Here is a 19889-nt window from a genome sequence, read left to right on the forward strand (position 1 = left end):
TAAATCATTTACCATGAACCCTGCCCCCAGATACCTGCCCCTTTGGGAGAGCTGGGCAAGGGCTGGGCTTTGGTCCACGAGCTGTTCCTGAGAGCTGCCCTGTGCAGGGTCAGGAGGTGCTGGTTTGGTGGGATCCTGGTGGCTGCAGGGTGAGCAGGGATGGGGCAAACTGGGACAGGGCTGTGGAGGCCACACATCTGCCAGGACCCCACAGGACTGGAAGTATTTCTCTGTCTCTGAACACAGCAGGGCTGGAGGGCTGTTTGTTGGCTTTAATGAAGACGGGCTCGATAACACAACTTATGGACCTGTTGAGCTGGGACAGGCCTGGGGTGGCCTGTGCTGGTGCAGACAGGTGAGGCTGGGGTCCTCCTGGAGCCATTGGCACTGCATGGCTTGCACCAGGCAGAGGTGCTCAGCCCGTGGCCTGATCTTGTGCTTGAGATGGTTACTGAGTCCTGAGCACTGCAGGTCCATCCCAGAGCCTCACCCAGCACCACTGCTGAGACAGGAATGGTTATGGGGAGCTTTTCCAGAACCGAGCACAGCGTGCTGAACTCAGGCCGGGCTGTGCCACGCAGGCAGATCCACTTCTTCCTTCTTGTGCCCTGCAGAAACGTCCCTGCTCCCTCTCCTGAAGGAGCTCCTCAGGTGGCAGTGCCACATGTCACTTGGCAGCCACCCGCACACTGGCGTACTCAGAGCAGGATGGGGGGGGAAGGGTCCTGCCGTGCCGTGGGGCTGTGGGCAGGGGCTGGAGGTCGGCGTAGTGGATCTCGTGTTCATCCTTCCTGTGGAGCTGCAGGAGCACAGGCACACAGACACAAATACACACACACAGACACACAAATACACACACACAGACACACAAATACACACACACACACACAGACACACACAGACACACAAACACACACACAGACACACAAATACACACACACAGACACACAGACACACACACAGACACACAGACACACACAGACACACAAACACACACACAGACACAGACACACAAATACACACAGACACACAAATACACACATACACACACAAATACACACACACACAGACACACACACACAGTGCCGTCACCAGAAAAATCTTGCAAGAAATAACCCTCAGGGCAGGCTGAAGCTGGGATGGTGGTGCCACAGCTGCACGAGTGGCCCTGCACCACCCCCGGTGCCCACCCAGCACCCACCCAGTGCCCACCCTAGCCCCACAGCCTGGCAGAGCCCCTGCGAGCCGGGGCATCAGCACAAGGATGCTCTTCCCTGTGTCTTACCTGGCTGGACAGATGTGAGGTCTCTGCATCAGGGACTTTGCTGCTGGGGGAGAATTGTGGCCATTAGAGCTCAAGGAAACTGAGACCCCTTCCCACCCAGTACAGCTCTCCTCAATTCCCCTCCTGAACTTTGGCTGGGCTCTTGGGCCTGTGGCCAGACATGATGCCCATGCTGAAGGTAGAGGAGAGGGACAAGGGCTCAGACAGAGGGGTGAGGGGCTGCAGGGTGCTCCCTCCCCACACACATGAAACACAGAGAGAAGCAGTGCAGCACAGCAGTGTGCCTGAGGGCAAAGGACATTTTCCAGGGAAAATCACTGCTCCAGAGGGAGAGGAAAGTGGGATAAGGCAGAGGGATAAGGCAGTTTGCTCATCTAGGGGAGCAGAAGGAAGAAGTGGTAGGTACGAACCGGGGGGTGCTGGGGGTCCGGGCACAGCACCTCAGAGGGACGGGCAAGAAGCTGCCCATGGCTGCTGGCCCAGACAGGCAATGGCTCTCTGCCTGGCCTCGCTGCTTCCTCCTGTGAATGCAGAAGGCAACGAGAAGGCCGAGGAGAAGCAGGCAGCAGAGCACTACGACTGCAGCCACCATGCCAGGAACCAGGGCTGTCTCTGTGGAGATCCAAGGCAGAGCAGGGTGAGGGTGGTAGGAGTGGGGCAGGGGACCCCACTGCGGGCAGGTTGGGGGCTGTGGGAGGGGGGTCTGGGGAGCATCATCCCACTGGGCTCACCATGCAGGGACACCTCTGTGCCCTTCCCGTGCTGGAACATCTCATCCACACCAAACCGTTTGCGGAACTTGACACAGTAATAGGTGCCAGCATCCTCGGGGCCAACATCCCGGAGGTAGATGCTGAAATCTGTGTTGGATCCAGGCTCTGCCCTGGTCACACGGGGGAACACGCTGTTCTGGTCATAAACAGTCTCATTCCCCATGCCCCAGCCCTTCAGCCACTTCAGGGGGCCAGGAGGACCATATCCAGATGTGGTGCAGGTCAAGGTGAGCGTTTCCCCCGCTGTCACTGACACCTTGTCCTGAGGCTGCTGCAGCTGGAAGCCTTCACTCACCTGGGCACCCACACCTGGGCACAGTGACAGGAGAGGTTGGGGCTGAGCCACGGAGCCAGACAAGAGCTCGTTTCACAGGCCCCGACTCGCTCCCAGTTTGCAGCAGCTCAGCTGAGAAATATCCCGGGACGTGGCAGAGAGAAACTGGCGGCACTGGGAGCGGCGGGAGCCAGGTTAAAAACCAACAAGGGACAAATTTGCATCCCATGCCGTGTCGTTAACCAGCGGCTCTGCGGGGGTTCGGAGTCCGGAGTGGTACAGAGGGAGCCAAGGGGAATTCCTGGCAGGAAAAACTCCCGAGTGTTGTTAAACATTAACGCCCTGGCTCTGCACAAGAGGCGCTGGGATTCCTGGGGCTCTGCCGGGAATGGGCGTTCACAGGCCGGAGCTGTGCTCCCCCGGCCAGGAGTGCCTCAGAGCAGGGATATACAACCCCCAAACCCCTCCTGCCCAAAGCCCCCCGTTACCTTCGGATCGGACGCCTCAGGGCTGAGCTCTGCACCCCCGGGGCTCTGTGCTCGCACCTCGGGGCTCCGCACCCCCGAGTCCCGACGCCGAGCATCCCTCCCTCCTTGCCCCCGGCAGCCCCCGAACACCCCCAAAAAGCGGTGGTTGGAGGAAGGTCCCGTCCCCCCGGTCCGCTTTGCCCTCCTGCTCGCGGCTACCGGGCCTCTCCCCGCCGCTCCCCCGGGCAGCAGCGGGGCAGGAGAGAGGAGGAGTTGGGGGGCTGCTGCCCCCTTCGCTCCGGACTCACCCGAGAGCCGGAGGGCGAAGAGGCTGAGCTGCCCGAGCAGGAGCTGAGCCGCCGCAGCTGCTCGCCAGGCCATCGGCACTGTCCGAAATTTGGGCTCCGGCTGCGGGAGAAGGAAAAGGAGAAGCGGGACAGGAAATTGAGGCGAGCGGCCGCGGGCTGTTAACACTTGTGGTGCCTGCTCCGGGGAGCTCCGCCGCGATTCGACCCCGAGGGCATCGGCCGGGGACCAAGCGCCTGCGGGGCCCCCCCGACGGCGGGGGCTGCTCTGGGCAGGGGGTTCTGCCCCCCCTTGGGCTGCGGGGGGGCTGAGGGCGAGCTCTGCCCGGGGCGGTGGTGGAGTCCCCATCCCTGGGGGGGTTTCAAAGCCGTGGCGATGTGATGCTGAGGGGCAGGGCTCAGCGGTGGCCTGGGTAATGGTTGGACTGCATGATGTTAGAGGGCTTTTCTAAGGGAAGTGATGTGATGATTCTGTGATTCTCTGCCTCACGAACCCCTTGGAGATGCCAGCCGGTGGCCGGGCAGGGGGTGGGTGTCCCCCTGACACCCTGAGGTGCCACGGCTCAGCTGTGTCTGGGACAATGTGCCAGATCTGCCCCTGTGCTCAGCTCTGGTGAGGCCACAGCTTGAGTCCTGTGTCCAGTTCTGGGCCCCTCAGTTTAGGAAGGAGATTGAGGTCCTGGAGCAGGTCCAAAGGAGGCAACTGGGCTGGTGAAGGGATCCAGCACAGATTCTATGAGGAGAGGCTGAGAGAGCTGGGGGTGTTGAGGCTGGAGAAGAGGAGGCTCAGGGGAGACCTCATCACTCTCTCCAACTCCCTGAAAGGAGGTTGGAGCCAGGGGGGGGTTGGGCTCTTTTCCCAGGCAACTCTCAGCAAGACAAGAGGGCACAAAGGGTCTCAAGTTGTGCCAGGGGAGGTTTAGGTTGGAGATGAGAAAGAATTTCTTTCTGGAGAGGGTGATCAGGCATTGGAATGGGCTGCCCAGGGAAGTAGTGGATTCTCCGTGTCTGGAGATCTTTCCAAAGAGCCTGGATGTGGCACTGAGTGCCATGGGCTGGGAACCACGGGGGGAGTGGATCAAGGGTTGGACTTGATGATCTCTGAGGTCCCTTCCAACCCAGCCAGTTCTGATTCTATGATCAGGAGCTTCTCTCTGGCCAGCTGGTGCCGGTGGCCATGGCACAGATGGGTGGGGAAGCAGGACAGACATCACTGACAAGGACCAGCCCTGTGACATGAGATGGCGTGATGAATGCAGAAACCAGCTGGGATTTGTGCAAGGGACCCGTGGAGGAACTGGGCCAGCAGTGAAACTCTTCCTTCCCTTTGGCCAGTGGAGTTACTGCCCGGTGTCTGCTGAGCCAAACTGCGCCGAGCCAAGCTGAGCCAAGGCCTTGGAGAGCAGGACATGGGAATCCCCATGGCTTCACCATGGGCCCTTCAACTCACCAGCCTGCTGCTGCTCCTGCTCTGGAGATCCCTGGGTGAGTGGGGGCCCCGTACAGCCCCAGTCCCTTTCCTTTCCCAGCACCCACCACCCCTGGGCTGGCAGGGCTCTGCTTCCCCATGCCCATGGGTATCTGGCTCTTTGCTCTCACTTCCTCCCTTCCAGTTTGCTTTTAGCCCCAGCCAAAGAGTTGGTTTCACTGCAGCACATTCTGGGGGCACTGGGTCCTCCCCATCATGCAGTCCCCAGCAGTGTCACCTACCCTGGGGGGCAAGAGATGGGAACTTCCCTCTGTCCCTTGTACTGGGCTTGAGGTCTGTCCCTTGCCCAGTGCTGGGCTCCACCAGCCCCAACCCCTCCTGTCACTGTGCCCAGGTGTGGGTGCCCAGGTGAGTGAAGGCTTCCAGCTGCATCAGCCCCAGGACAAGGTGTCAGTGACAGCGGGGGAAACGCTCACCCTGATCTGCACCACATCTGGATATGGTCCCGCTGGCCCCCTGAAGTGGCTGAAGGGCTGGGGCATGGGGAATGAGACTGTTTATGACCAGAACGGCGTGTTCCCCCGTGTGATCAGGGCAGAGCCTGGATTCTACACAGATTTCAGCATCTACCTCCGGGATGTTGGCCCCGAGGATGCTGGCACCTATTACTGTGTCAAGTTCCGCAAACGGTTTGGTGTGGATGAGATGTTCCAGCACGGGAAGGGCACGGAGGTGTCTGTCCGTGGTGAGTGGGGCTGTCAGAGCAGCTCCTGCTGGGAACCAGCCTGTCCTGGCGGGGTCTGCTCAGGAGGGATGGGAGACAGGCTCATCCGGGTCCTCAAGGGAGGCCCTGGGGCCGGGCAGGGCTGGCAGAGCCCGGTCTGAGGGTCCCACACTTCTCCCCACAGCCAAACCCACCCCCCCGGTGGTGTCCGGGCCCCAGCACAGAGTGGGGCCGGGGCAGTCGGTGTCCGTCACCTGCGTGTCTGGAGGGTTCTACCCCGAAAACATCGCCATGAGGTGGTTGAAGGACGCGGCCTCCATCTCCGCTCAGCAGCTCCGGGTCACCCCCGGGAGGACAAAATCCTCCTACGACATGTCCAGCTCGGTGACGGTGACGCTGCAGGAGGAGGACGTCCGCTCGCAGCTCGTCTGCGAGGTGCAGCACCCCACGCTGAGGGCCCCGCTGAGGGAGACCTTCCAGCTCAGCAAGGTCCTGCGAGGTGAGGGCTGGGGGGGCCCGGCCAGGGGTGCCCGGGTCCCGCGGGGCTGGGGGCGCGGGGCAGGGAGCGGGCACCCTGCGGGCAGCGGAGCCGCGGGACGCCGGGCTCCAGGCGCCGCCTCTCTCCCCAGTGCCCCCCAGAGTGCGTGTGGTGGCCGAGCCCCCCGGCCCCGTGGAGCCGAACGGGACGGTGACCTTCTCCTGCCAGCTGGAGGGGTTTTACCCGGGAGAGGTGTCCGTCACCTGGCTGGAGAACGGGATGGAGATGAAGGTGGAGAACGTCTCGCGGGCGGTGGAGACGCGGCGGGGGTTGTTTGAGCTGAGGAGCCAGGTGGAGCTGCAAGCCACGGTGGAGAGGAACGGGTCGGTGTTCACCTGCAGAGTGGTGCACGATGGGCAGGAGCCCCTCAGCGAGCTGGCTGCACTGCGGGTCACTGTCCCAGCCCAGGAGGGCACCGGCGGACAGAGCCAAGGTGACGTGTGAGAGGCACCGGGTCCCCGCGGTGTGTCGGGCTCTCGCTGAGCCCTGGCCACTGATGTTCTCTTGTCCCCACCTCAGGTGGCAGCCTCCTGTCCAGCCCTGCCCTGTGGCTTGGTGTCCTGCTGGAGAAGGGGCTCCTTGGGGGGCTCCTCCTCTGCCTCTTCAAGCGCATGATGGCGTGAGGAGGGAACCACGGGGACGCTGCCCCCGGACCTCTCCGGGTCTCCCCGCAGTTTGTTGGGCCGCGGGTGACAGAGTTGTCGGGTGTACCTGGAAATAAACGGGCAGGGATGCTGAGAGTGCCCAGTACACCCCACCGGTTACCGGGAACGGACGGGAGGGAAAGAGGAGAGGGGACAGGAGGGGAGCACCCCGGGGACGGGCTCTGCTCACACCGGGGCTCTGCTCACACCGGGGCTCTCTCTGCTCTCACCGGGACTCTCTCTGCTCTCACCGGAGCTCTCTCTGCTCACACCGGGGCTCTCTCTGCTCACACCGGCGCTCTCTCTGCTCACACCGGGGCTCTGCTCACACCGGGGCTCTCTCTGCTCACACCGGAGCTCTCTCTGCTCACACCGGAGCTCTCTCTGCTCACACCGGGACTCTCACCGGGACTCGGTGCCTCGCTCCTCCGGTCCGCCAGGGGTCGCTGTGCAGCGGTGAAGGCAGCAGCTCCTCTCGCTGGTTGTTTCCGCCCGGACTGCTATGTGCGGTGCACAGCGGGCGGGCCGCGGGTGGCCGGCGGGGTTTGTGCGGTGCACGGCGGGAAGATGGCGGACAGGGAGGAGGCGCTGAGGGAGTTCGTGGCCGTCACCGGCGTCGAGGAGGAGCGAGCGCGATTCTTCCTGGAGTCCTCCGGATGGGACCTCCAGGTATTCCGCCGCTCTCCCCTGCCCCGTCTCCATCCCCTCACGCTGAAGGGGTTCGGCGGTGGGGCCGCGGCCCTGGAGGCCGTGGCGGTGTCGGGGCCGGGGGGCAGCACCGGGCCGGCAGCTCGGGCTGATGGAGGCTCCGGCTTTGTCCGGCCGTCCCTCCCGAGTCCCCGGTCCGTCGCCGGGCGGCGAGGGTCGCGTTATCCGGTGCGGCGGGGCCCGAGCCTGTTCTGCTTCTCTGGTTAATTTGTGATAATTTCTAGCACGGGGCCAGGAACCGCGCGGGTCTGGAGTTTGCCGCTTTGGTTTGCTTTTCCTTTGAACGCTCTCGAAGCTCTTGGTGCTCTGGTGCTCATTCTGCCAGCAGTAGTCTCGGCACCCTCAAACCGGGGGGGGGGAATCGGCCATCGGTCTGACCCCCCCCGGCCTCCCACCCCCCTCCCACCGCCTGGCAGCCTGGAATCAGCTCCGAGGTCACTCGGGGATGTCGCAACAGCAGTTGTTACAGAGGAGGGATTTGAGCAGAAGCCCTGTGGAAATATTGCAGAAGAAGAGTCTCGGGTCAGGGAGGCTGCTCTGTCCTGGTGGCAGTTCTGGTGGCAGTTCTGGTGGCTGTCCTGGTGGCTGTCCTGGTGGCTGTCCTGTCCTGGTGGCAGTCCTGGTGGCAGTCCTGGTGGCAGTCCTGGTGCCTGTCCTGTCCTGGTGGCAGTCCTGGTGGCTGTCCTGGTGGCTGTCCTGGTGGCTGTCCTGGTGCCAGTCCTGGTGGCAGTCCTGGTGGCTGTCCTGGTGGCAGTCCTGGTGGCTGTCCTGTCCTGGTGGCTGTCCTGGTGGCAGTCCTGGTGGCAGTCCTGGTGGCAGTCCTGGTGGCAGTCCTGTCCTGGTGGCAGTCCTGGTGGCAGTCCTGGTGGCAGTCCTGGTGGCTGTCCTGTCCTGGTGGCAGTCCTGGTGGCAGTCCTGGTGGCTGTCCTGGTGGCTGTCCTGTCCTGGTGCCAGTCCTGGTGGCAGTCCTGGTGGCTGTCCTGTCCTGGTGGCTGTCCTGGTGGCAGTCCTGGTGGCAGTCCTGGTGGCAGTCCTGGTGGCAGTCCTGGTGCCTGTCCTGGTGGCAGTCCTGGTGGCTGTCCTGTCCTGGTGGCAGTCCTGGTGGCAGTCCTGGTGGCTGTCCTGTCCTGGTGGCTGTCCTGGTGGCTGTCCTGTCCTGATGCCAGTCCTGGTGGCTGTCCTGGTGCCTGTCCTGCCATCACTCTGGAAGTTGGCAAAGCCTCCTCTTTACCCCCCAGAGGGGGAAGCTCTCTGAAGTGTCTGTAGTGTTGGTGCATCCTAAGAAGTCCAACGTGTCAGAAGCTCTCTGCCCAAGGTGTGTTCCTTGGGTGTGGTTTTCCCATTGTCCTGCCACGTTTGCTCTCCTGATGGCTTTTCCTTCCCTTCCATTCCCTCCCCAGATTGCACTTGCCAGTTTCTATGAGGATGGGGGTGATGAGGACATCCTGACCCTGCCCCAGCCAGCACCCAGCTCTGTCTCCAGGGGCACTGCAGCCAGGTGAGGGGGGACCTGCAGCTCCTGCCCATCCCTTGGTGACTCCTGAACCCAAAGAGTGAGAACTGGTGGTGTGAAAACATTTAGCTGTGGCCAAAGCATTGCTGTGTGGTGATTTCCAGGAGAAACAGCTCTCTGCTTCCCCTTGTCTGGCTCTCTAGGAATGGGTAAAACCCCAGGGTTTGGGCATCAGGAGCCCAGATGTTGCACTGCTATCCCAGGGATGAGTCAGGAACTTGTCTCCTTGCTCAGGGAAAACTCAGTTTGTCTCTTGGGGTCAGAAGGACCTCACACCAGCTGCTGGTGTGTTTCTTCCTGCAGTTTGTTCCTCCACAGGAAAGGAAAAAGAAACTGAATTTCTGTGCTGCCAGAGCTGATCAAGTGGAGCCTTTTAGAAATAATAAGTTAATTTTGCCCTACCAAATCCTTGTGCAGCAGGGAAATAGTGCCCAGTTTTAAAGAGAAGGAGTTTGTCCTGAAAGAAGAGTGGTGTTGGTGAATGCAGAAGATCCCAGTTTGGGTCACAGCCTTGGCAGAAGCAACAAGAAGAGGAGGACAGGGTGGGGGAGGGACTGTCCTGGGGCCTGGAAGAGAAACTTGGGTTTGGGAAGTGTTGGGTTTTGAAGGAGGCAACAAAATCCAGGAGAGGAGGAGGGGAGGGAGGACTCTCTGCTCCTGAGCTTTCTGCCTGCTCCTGGTTCCTGCTCCAGGAGCTGATCTCCTGTTGGAATGGGGTCAGGAGTCAGAGAGAGCAGAACTGGGGCAGCCCCACTCTGTGTCCTGAGGCTGATGCTCTGCCCTGGTGACATTTTTGCAGTGACCACAGAGTGACATCCTTCAGAGACCTTGTTCATGCACAGGAGGATGATGATGAGGAGGAGGAAGGACAGAGGTAAGTTAAAGACTTACAAGCTGTGTGTGTGTGTGTGTTCCTGCCCTTCTGTGCTGGTTTGCCTCTTGGGCACAGGGTTGTTCTGTTTTATTTTGGGTTTTTTTCCCAAAAGCAGATGGAAGCTGACAGGAAGTTCCTCTAGAGAGAGATCTCAGGTCTGGGGTGGTCAGAGCAGGGGCTCTGCATCAGCAGGTCCTGTGTGCCCACCAGGCTTTGTCACTGGTGCTGAGGGAAAGCCTAGGGAAGGATGTGGAAAAAGAAATGTTGTTAGGAACAGAAAAAATCCCAGCTGATCCTCTGTGTCCATAGGAAGAGAAGTGTGGGAACAATGCAGGGACTGTGGTCTGGCTGCTTTTGGTCTGGGGTTTTTTAGAATTGCTGCTTAAGGGTAAAGCAATGGGTTCTGGAGATGGAAATCAAAATGTAGGTTCCCTTTCCAGTGGGAATATGGCTTCCTGGGGAGAAAGTCACCTCTGGGAGGGCTGGCCCTGATGTCCTGTGGGGGGGCTGTGTCTGGGGGGGCTGTGTCTGGGGGGGCTGTGTGAGCTCTGCTGCTCCTGTCACAGGAAATCCCATCTCCCAGCAGTGCCCTGCTGCACTTCCCTGTTAGGAATATTCTTCTGGCAGCTCAGGGGCTCCCTGGAGGTCATGTTGGGCTGAAACTCAGCCTTGGAATGTTTCTCCTGCTGGGTCTGAGGGAGTTAAATTCTCCCTTTGCTGCTTTGGGGACATTTTGCAGTAACTGACACAAACCCAAAGTGTTTGCAGGGCAGGAGCTCTGTGAGTGGCTCCCAGCTGGACAAACCCCAGGTGTAAAGCCCCTGCCACATCTCCACTCTGACCCAGGTGCCTCTGCTCCCTGTCAGGTTTTATGCTGGAGGCTCAGAGAGAAGTGGGCAGCAGATTGTTGGCCCTCCCAGGAAGAAGAGTCCCAACGAGCTGGTGGAGGATCTGTTCAAAGGAGCAAAGGAACACGGAGCTGTGGCTGTGGACAGGGCAGCCAAGAGCAGTGGGGAGACCAGCAAGCCTAAAGTGAGGAGTTCTTCTTCCTTCTATTCCCTGTTCCCACCAAAGCTTCTCCTGCCACAGCTCTTTGGTGCTGTGGAGTCCTGGGATGATCTTTAAATGCCACCTGAGCCTGGACTCCTCTCAGCACAGCAGCAAGAGAAGCTGATTTTTTGTGCTTTTCCTGTCAAGGTGGTCGCTGTCCTGCAGGACCAAAGCTTTGCTGCTGCCACAGAGCCCCCCTCTTCATCCTTAAGATGCTGAGGAGAGGGAAGCAGCTCTCCTGGGCTGGTGTCTCTGTAACCTCTTTGCTCCCTCTCTCTTTGCAGCCCTTTGCAGGGGGTGGGTATCGCCTCGGGGCCACTCCAGAGGAGGAGTCTGCTTACGTGGCAGGAGAGAGGAGGCAGAACTCTGCCCAGGATGTGAGTATCACTCCCTTGGGGTTTGTGGATGGTGCCTGAGGGATTTTTCTGCTGCAGCTCCTTAGCTTGTGAGCCCAGAGGGTTCTAAAGCTTGACAGAAATGCAAGAGGACAGAGGGATGGTGAATCCGGCATCTCCTGGGGTTTCTGATCAGGAAATAGTACTCTTGGCTAAGCAGTTTTTCTGGTGAACTTTTAATTAAGAACCTGAGCATTCCTTAGACATGCAGATTGTGAAAAATAGTGGGTAAAGAGCTCTGGGAGAGGGACTTGTGTACCCGTGGAAGAGATGTGGAGCTCACAGCATGGTTTGTCACCAAATCATGTCACCTAGGCCATGGCAGGAGCTGGGTGTAGGCTCCTCACCTGGCACACACTTGGCTCTTCAACTGCATTTATCAGAAAAGGGTCTGTGGTGCCACTGAAGCATGACTGCTACAGAGCCAGTGCTTGGGATTTTCCCTCAGCCCAGAGGAATCTGTCTGGAATGTTTTCTGCACCTTGAAGTCCCTCTGCCAGGCCAGGCAGGAGCTTCCCCCTCAGCCTCTGGGTATTGTTCTTGCTGAGGTGCTCCACGAGGCTGATTGTTGTTTGGGGCTGCTGCAGGTGCACGTTGTGCTGAAGCTCTGGAAGAGTGGGTTCAGTCTGGACAGTGGAGAACTGAGGAGCTACCAGGATCCATCCAATGCTCAGTTCCTTGATGATATCCGCAGAGGGTATGTAGCAGGAGGGGGAGAAAAAATTCCTGTGTGCTGGGACACGGGAGTCTGTGGGACACGGGGTGCTGAACCAGCAGCACATTTCATCTGAGCTTTCTTGTAAGAGCTAAATTCTTAATGTGGAAACCATAGGAGGGCAGAGTTGAACGTTTACTTCCTATAAAGGGGGGGATGGCTTTGGGTTGTGTGAGGCCTTGGGAGTCTGAACTGAACAAAGAGAAGTTTTGATTTGTTCTGAGAATTCCTGACGCGTCACGTCACTCCAGGGAAAGGATTGGTGTCTGGTGACAGGGAGTGTGTGTCTGCCCTGTTAAATCAGCGAGGCTTTGGCTGTGATTCCTGACAGCCCTGAGGTTTGTGGCTGGCACTTTTTCTCTGTGCTTTCCTCACTTGTTCAGCTGCCTCAGGAGCTTCTCTTTGCAGGGAGGTCCCGGCAGAGCTGCGCAGGTTAGCGCGGGGCGGACAAGTGAACCTGGATATGGAGGATCACCGTGATGAGGAGTATGTGAAACCCAAAAGTGTCTTCAGAGCCTTTACTGGAGAGGGACAGAAGCTGGGCAGGTGAGAAGACAGCAGTGCTGGTTTGCTGGGTGTTTGGTGTCAGAGGCACTGGGGAGTTTTGCTTCCTGAGGAAAAGGCACCGTGGGACTGGGGTGGGTCCTTAGTTTGGAACCACCATGGTATGTCCTAGAGAAACTGTTTCCAGGTTCCCCTGTTCCTGTGGATGTGGGAAGATCCAGGGGGTGGTACTTCAGAGATAGACGTGAAGTTTTAGCCAGGTTCCTGCTGGCTGGTTGACTCCTAAACAGCCACTTTGGTGTCCCTTGAGTCAGAACCCTGCAGTGGGGCCCAGCAGGTGACACACTGCAGGTGACAGCACCCTGTGAGCAGGTGAGTCCTTGGTTTGTAACCACTCCCCTCCTGTCTCCCTGCTCTCAGCACTGTGCCCCAGGTGATGAGCACCAGCTCACCAGCCCAGCAGGCTGAGAATGAAGCCAAAGCCAGTTCTGCCATTGCTATTGATGAGTCAGAGCCCATCACCAACATCCAGATCCGGCTTGCTGACGGGGGGAGGCTGGTCCAGAAGTTCAACCACAGTCACAGGTACAAACACAACAAGAAACACAGGTTGCTGACTGGTGCTGCCAGCTCTGCACAGATGGTGCAGGGTTAAAGCTCTGGCTAGGCTGTGGTAGGAGCTCTGGGGATGCTTTTGTAGGGGTGAAGAGGAATTAAATCATCATGGGGTTTGAAGGCAGTCCTTAACTGTTGGAAGGATAGGATTTGCTTTCCCAATAGTGATGGGTTATGGCCACTGGTTCTGCACCTGGGAGCTTCAGTATTATCAGCAGAACTTCCCTTAATATCATTTATAAAAACCTGAATCTCTTCTAAGGGCTTTAGATGATGAGGAACTCTGGTCAGGAATTGTAATGCTCAGGCCAGACTTCTCCTGGTGGATGGAGCACCAAGGAGTGCTTTTAGTTCAGTTCCCTTGGACAAGCAGAGGTGACTTTTATGTCCTGCTGCTTTGTTAGACTTCCCTCCTGAAATCCTTCTCTCCTATCTGGTCTCAGAGACCATTTATACTCATTTATACTCAGAGGCAGTTTGTACTCATTCCTCCAGTTGCCATAAAAGAATCAAGCACCGTGCAAGAAGTGACAAAAACCTTCTCTGATCAGGTGCAGGGAACAGATCCAGCCTCCTTGTTGTGGCTGCTCTGGGCCAGTGACACCATCCAGGTTCTGCTGTGTGTGATGAGCTCTGTCACTTAGAGCAGTGCTGAGCAATTTGTTGCTCTGTTCATCCTGAAGGGTTCAGAACCTTCAGTTCCAAACAGCCTCCTGGCAGCACAGATGTCCTGGCTGGGCAGTGTGAGATGAGAGAACACTGAGCTGAAAGAACACTGAGCTGAAAGTGTTCAGCCTGGGAAGCAGCTGGGGTTGTTCTGCTCCACAGGAGCAGAGGGAGGAGGTTAAATGGGAGCTGTGTGGCTGTGGCCTCTGTCAGCTGCACAGCAAGCAGAGGGACTGCAGGGCTGTGTGCTCTGGAAGGGTCAGGCCAGGCTGCTGCTGTTCCAGGAGCTTTTCCAGGCTGCTGGGTAACGGGAGCTCCCTCCTGTGTTTGATCCCTGGGACAGGATCCGGGATATCCGACTCTTCATCGTGGATGCCAGGCCAGCAATGGCTGCCACCAGCTTTGTCCTGATGACCACCTTCCCCAACACAGAGCTGGCTGATGAGAACCAGACCCTGAAGGAAGCCAACCTGCTCAATGCTGTCATCGTTCAGAGGCTGACATAAAGGAACCCAGCTCTGCCCCAGCCTGCCTGCACCACAGCCTGCAGCACAGGCTCACATCTACTCATAGCTCTGGGTTCTTAGGTCTTGGTTGGACTTTTTTTTTTTTTTTTTTCCTCTTTAGTTGAATTTTCCCTGGTTTTTTTCTTCTTTTTTTTTTTTTTTTTTTGTGATGATCAGTGGACTCTAAAATAAATAAATGAAACAAATCCATTTTGAAAGGAGCTGCAGCCTATTGTGCCACCAGTTCTCCCAGGAGAGTTCAGTTACCACTGTGGATTGTGTTACTGAGCTCTTTAGAGGGGAGGAAGGTCAGGGGGAAGGGAGCTCCCAGGAGCAGTTTCCATCCATGCTGACTGACTGCTCATCACAATCTTTTTTTACTCTTCCCTCTCCTCCAGGGACCACTGCAAAGTCCTCCCTTGAATTCTGCACATTAAATACAAACTGCACGAGAATGGGAGATCTGATTGGCAGCATAATGTAACCTGTAAAAGCTCTGTGGAGGAAGAGTCTGTCAAACAGCCATTGCTCAGTGTGGGGAAAACTCCAACGTGTCTGTACAGGTGCAAGGTTTAACTCTCTTCTTGGGCTTTTTTTGGGGAGAAAGTCCTGACTTTCCTTCCCCCAGCAGAACTCTCAGGGCGGTCACTGCAGCACCCCCTGCTCTGCCCAGCACTCCTGACTGCCTGCAGGTTTCATTTGCTGGATTGCATTTCTCTGAGAAACCCTGCTGCTGACTTTTTCTTTCCAGGAAGGCACAAAGCTGATTCAGCTTGAAGTGACTGAAAGTAAAGGGCAAACAGAGTTTATCTTACTGGAAAGCAAGTTTTATTTTAAGAGGTGAAGGAGATGATGGGAACAGCTCAGGTGGAAAACTTGAGGCTGTAGTACCCTTTGGTTGTTTCCTCTGCTGAGGACTAACGTAGCTGAACACCTGGAATTCTCCAGCTCTGGTCTGTGTTTGTGTTTTGGGCTCAGGTCTCCATATCTTTCTTCCCTTTGAACAGAATCCTGCAGGGCAATTCCTTCTGCCTAGACTTGAGGGACTGGTAGCACTGGTGTGGCATCACACACACACCAGTTGGTGTCTAGCAATGTGCCAGGGGTCTTGGCACCAACTGCCCTCCCAGCCCTGGGCTTTGGAGCAGAACTTGAAGCTGTGCTGAACCCAGGGGGATCCCTCTGGGAGAGGTTGGGTTTCCCTGCTCTTGGCGTGCTGTCCCCTTCCTGCCTCAGTCACACTGGAGCCCTGTGCTCTGTTTCCCCCCACTCAGTGCTCTGGAGCTTCCAGGTCCTCCCCTTGGTGCCAGAAATCCCAGGGCTGTGCAGGCAGGGAAGGGCCAGCAGGTCAGACAGGTTCAGCACAAGGAACCTGCTTGGCTGCCCCAAGTAACACCAAACTGTGGGAGGAGATCCCAGACCTCAGCAAGGGTGTTTTTACACCAGTTTCCTGACTGAGAGCAGCTGAATTAACATCTTTCATCACTAAATGGATACATAATGTGCATAACAGCAAAATTTGTAAATTATTGTGGAAAAAAACTACCATTAAAAGCCCACAAAATAGGAAAAGAGTGTTTGACCCTTTCTGTAATAATGCCTCCTCTGTCTTCATGTTTTGGATGATGTGCATGTGGTGCCAGCTCTCCCTGCTTTGGGTTGCAGTGTGAGAGGCTTCCCAAGCCTGAGCTGCCCTCAGTTAAAAACCTCAGCACCATATTTAACCCTCCTTCTGGGGGGGTGAACTTGGGGTTCTCCTGCATCACTTGGTGCTGGATGTTCTGCCCCCTCAGCCAGCTGCAGGAACCAGCACAGGGAGAATTCAGGAAGGGAATTTCCCTCGGAGCTAAATACACTCCCAGCTGCCTTGGGGGAGGTCACTGGGATTGAGTTGTTCACTGGAGGTGTTCTGGAATCCTGGTCCCCACACCTGGCATTCTGGGGACCAAAGAGCTGGGTGTGCTGGTTCCCCCAAATTAAATCAGGGTTGGGGGTGTTCCAGCACCCCCTGTAGTGGCTGACCCCAAGGGGTTGTTTGCTCAGCCCGATGGGCTGTCTCATACCCAGGTTTCCTCTCCTCTCTCTCCTTGCCAGAGGTGCTGAGTTCCGAGGAGTTTTGGGCTTCTTGGCCAAGAAAAGCGTTTTTTCCCCAGAGCCAGAGGGTGGCAGTGCTGCAGAGACACCGCTCAGGAGCCTCCTCCAAGGCTCCTCCTGATGAATTCTGCATCTTGTGCTCCTCCTGCGGGTCTGGGAGCCGTCCGGGATGCTGCTGCTGACTCCTTCCTCCTCTCATTCTCTTCTTGGTTTCTGTTTTTGTGAGTCCTGAGCTGCAGGATCGGCTCTGCCCAGCTCCCAGGCTCTCTGCAGTGCCCCAGCAGAGCAGGGATGTGTTATCAGCACCCAGAGCAGGGAATCTTCCACCAGAGCTGACAAAAGAGCTGTGGAACAAACTGCAAGCAAGACACCTGAGATCTCCTGTATGAAACAGCCTCATTCTGTGAGCTGGGGGAATGAGTCACTATCAAATAAGCTCTGAAGTAGAAAGGACAGCCAGGCTAATGAATGGGGAAGGGAGAAAAAAATGGAACAGGGAAAAAAGGAGGTGATGGAAGGAGACACCTTGATTTTGTGAAGAAAACAATCTTCCTTGTCACTGGTGCAGCTTTATGGTGTTTGATGTGCTCCTGCAGGAAGGTAAATGCTCATTTCTGACAGCTTGTGATGGCTGCTAGTGAATTTATTTGACTTTAGTAAAATCTCCTTCCTTTATCATTCCATCTCTTTGTTCTAACAGAGCCATAGCCTGAGACTGGCCTTTCCTAGAGCTGATATTTACACTCAGGAAAAAGTGTCTTTTTTTTCTTTCTCTGCCCAAAGAAGTGTTTTCACTTGGAATTTTTTTTTTTGCCACCCAGTCTGCCCCAAGGGAGCTGCTGCTTGCAGGTGATGGGCCAGCTGGCAGTGGGGATCCTGAGAGGTCAACAGGAACAGGAAGAGAAATCCTTCCTGGTTCCCAGCTAGCAGAAGGTTTTCCAAATGAGTCCCAGGCTTCCCAATGACACAATTCCAGAGACAGTGGCATCAAAGTAGTCATGCAGCAGGCCCACAGCTTTGGCATTTAAACAGCTCCTGTGTGAAGCCCCTCTTGATTTACTGATTTGTTGTTTTCTGACTTGTTTCCTACATTCCTCACAGCTTATCTTACTTGCTGTTCTGTCTTGTCTGCACTGAGCCTGTCTGTCCCAGTGCTGGGAGTTCCTGAATAGATTCCAGATGTTCTTATTTACTCAGGTAGGTATCACGACTCCTCCTTACATTAACTCTTTATTGCCTGAGGGGGCCCATGGCAGCCACAGCCCTTCCCCTCCTGTCTCATCCATCTTTGTGGCCGTGGAAGTCACAACTTGCACCAGGAGAAGGCAGCTGTGCCCCTGGCCATGTCCCAGCACTCAAGGAGGGGTAAAACCTTGGAGGCTTTGTAACTGGAACATTTCCAAATGCTGCCACTTGCTTCCTTGCCAAGAAAATCTCATTTGCTGGCATTAGATTGATTTGATTTTCTCTTTTCCCCTGCCTGTGCAGCTCGTCTCCAGGTTGTACCCTAAGCATGGCTTGGGTTGGAGCTGCATTCCTGGGCCCTGGGCTGCCCTGAGAGAGAAGACCTCCCGGTGATGCAGTGGAGAAGGGAGTTCTGGGTACAGAACCTTCCTCTCACAGTGAGTAAGCTCCTACCTGACCTTGTGTCTTAAACTGCAGAGCTGGGGCTCCTCTGAGCCTTTTGCTGAGTGTTTGTGTGACAGACAAACGGGTGGAGCTGCTGGGTTGCTGAGTGCTTTCCCCTGTTCTTTCTAAACCTATTTCTAAGCACCTGGTAGCAAAAGAGCAGTGTAGCCATGGAAGAGGCAGGGTTGGTTTGCTCCAGAGCCTTGGTGAGCTGGTTTGATGAGATTTCAGGCCCTGGCAAACAGCATTGTTAGAGAGCTCGTTGCTTGCAGCAAGTAGCCCCGTGTACAGCAGTGATTAGCAGGGAGTTTGGGGCTTTTCACCAAAATCTGCCTTTCCAGCACAAAGCTGAGCCCTGCTGCCAGGCAGGGACAGGCTGAAAGCTCCTCATGCTGCTCTCCCAATCCTGACTTTGTGTCTAAAGCCAACGGGTGATGCTGTCTCCTGTAAGGCACTGAGCAACACCACAAAGGGCTTGGGGAGGATCTGAGCAGGACAGAAACAAAGCTTTCCTGCACTGGAGATAATTGTGCACTGAAGCAGCCAGGGAGTGAGAGCTCCACAGCCACTCAGGGAGGTAACTCTTGGTCATCTGTTGGCTTTCTGGTCTGTGAGCAGAAAATGCAGCTATTTGCACCTGGGGAGTAAATGAGTGCCAAAGAGCCAGAGGATTAAGTGCTGAGTACAATTTCCTGAGGTCCAAATGTAATTGTGTGTGGTGAGTGGGCACAAAATGGCCTAGGGAAAAAACCAGAAAAAACGGGTTTTTTTTATTTCCTTTTGAGTTTTTCCTTTCCTCTTGGGTGGGGAGAGATGTATTTGCTTTCTTACAGAGATGTATGCTTTAATATGCTGGTGGGAGACAGGGATTTGGCTCCCACTGCTCTGGCTGTGGTCCAGCACAAGTGATATTTGTTATCTGGGATGTCAGTGAGATAGCAGTGAGGAGAGATGCTGCTGACTCAGTTGTGCTGTAGCTTATAAACCAAGTTCTGACTCAGCCTCTGAAGTTCAGGGTTTTTAGACAAGGCAAGGCTGAGCTGAAGGTGACACAGACATTCTTCTAGCTGAACCCTGCAGGACGGGTGCTTGGGTGTGGCACAGAGACACCAACACCAACTTAACATCCCTCTTGGTACCCGGGGAGGGGAGCAGGGAGAGGGTTTTGCCTCTCTTGTTCTGCCCCAGCTGCTGCATTTAGGCTCAGAGTTTAAGCTAGAGGAGCCTGGTTTTGAGGAACTGTCTGAGACTGGATGTGCCAAACAGATGACTAGAGGCAGAGTGGCAGTGTCATCCCTTTCCTTGCCAGCCTTTTGCTGGGTGCCTTCTGTCCTCTGACGCCCATTCTTTCCTCTGCTTTTGCTCTGCCAAGTGCTGGAATGGGTGCTGGGCTGTGTGCTGCCAGCACCAGTGCCCTGGGAGCTCAGCTGCTCCCACACAACCAGTGCTGAGTAACAAACAACGGGGATCCTGCAGCTCTTAATGTCAGGGTAATTTTTTGGTTCGTGGTACTGAGACTGCTGGGGTGTCCAGGCAGTGGGGGGGCTGTGAAATGGGAACAAAGAGAAGCACGTTTCTGGGGTCTGCATTGCCATGGGAGATTGCTCAGGAGTTCACAGACTGAAAGAGGTTGGTAATGGCAGAAAGGAAAGTGAGTCCCAGGCCTCCTGCTCTCAGTGATGTTGTCCTGGGCCAGGGCAGTGCCAACACCTTGCACCCATTAAGGAGAGGACAAAGCAAAGGGGCAGGGAGGGTCCAAAGCCCCAGATAAGGAGCCAGAGCTGAGCTCCTGGACTTCTCTGGGAAAGAGGGGCTTAGCTGGAGAGGGGCCTGGGGAAAGAACCTTCCTCTCCCCGGCTGCACCAGCCACTCTGCTTGCCTGTTCTGGGTTTTGCACACCCGTTCTGTGCAGCTGGTGGTACCTGGTGCCAAGGCAGGGGTACTGGCGTGGCTCCAGCATCCTCCTGTGGTGCTTTGGAGCTCGGGCAGTGGATTTCTCTGCACCCCTGAGATCTTAGTGTGGCAGCAGCTGCAGGATTAGAAGTGCCAGACCTAGCCTGACCTTTGAAGAGCACCAGATTTCTCCACTTCTCAGGGAGCTACACCCTGAGTGCCTGCTGTGCAGAGCCCTGCCAGCTTTCCTGCCTCCATGGGCAGGATCTGGCCATGCTCCTCCCTCAG

The 19889-nt window shown here is 56.4% G+C and overlaps 3 protein-coding genes across 6 annotated transcripts; 2 read left to right on the forward strand and 1 right to left on the reverse strand.

Moving 5' to 3' along the window:
• Positions 1–238: 238 nt before the first annotated feature.
• LOC103532207 (signal-regulatory protein beta-1) lies at positions 239–3375 on the reverse strand. Of its 4 annotated transcripts, none has more exons than XM_030463320.1 (5): positions 3108–3375; positions 2017–2367; positions 1696–1897; positions 1286–1328; positions 571–799 (listed from the first exon to the last, which is right to left on the reverse strand). In XM_030463320.1, exons 1-5 carry the CDS (start codon positions 3178–3180, stop codon positions 668–670), a joined length of 801 nt encoding a protein of 266 aa, XP_030319180.1. In that variant the 5' UTR covers positions 3181–3375; the 3' UTR covers positions 571–667. The 4 variants fall into 4 exon arrangements, with proteins under 4 accessions (XP_030319183.1, XP_030319182.1, XP_030319180.1 ...); XM_030463321.1 differs by having other exon boundaries at positions 1286–1325; positions 3108–3373; XM_030463323.1 differs by lacking the exon at positions 1696–1897 and having other exon boundaries at positions 239–799; positions 1286–1325; positions 3108–3371.
• Positions 3376–4263: 888 nt separating this feature from the next.
• Positions 4264–6536, forward strand: LOC103532206 (tyrosine-protein phosphatase non-receptor type substrate 1-like). Its single transcript, XM_030463313.1, has 5 exons — positions 4264–4589; positions 4928–5278; positions 5442–5756; positions 5887–6228; positions 6315–6536. The coding sequence occupies exons 1-5, from the start codon at positions 4514–4516 to the stop codon at positions 6416–6418; spliced, it is 1188 nt and encodes a 395-aa protein (XP_030319173.1). The 5' UTR covers positions 4264–4513; the 3' UTR covers positions 6419–6536.
• Positions 6537–6943: 407 nt separating this feature from the next.
• NSFL1C (NSFL1 cofactor) lies at positions 6944–15557 on the forward strand. The gene is made up of 9 exons (XM_030463319.1): positions 6944–7108; positions 8548–8645; positions 9460–9534; positions 10401–10566; positions 10869–10961; positions 11567–11676; positions 12103–12240; positions 12619–12783; positions 13823–15557. The coding sequence occupies exons 1-9, from the start codon at positions 7007–7009 to the stop codon at positions 13983–13985; spliced, it is 1110 nt and encodes a 369-aa protein (XP_030319179.1). The 5' UTR covers positions 6944–7006; the 3' UTR covers positions 13986–15557.
• Positions 15558–19889: the final 4332 nt, after the last annotated feature.

Source organism: Calypte anna, chromosome 20 (assembly GCF_003957555.1).
Source record: "Calypte anna isolate BGI_N300 chromosome 20, bCalAnn1_v1.p, whole genome shotgun sequence".
Classification (NCBI taxonomy): Eukaryota; Metazoa; Chordata; class Aves; order Apodiformes; family Trochilidae; genus Calypte; species Calypte anna.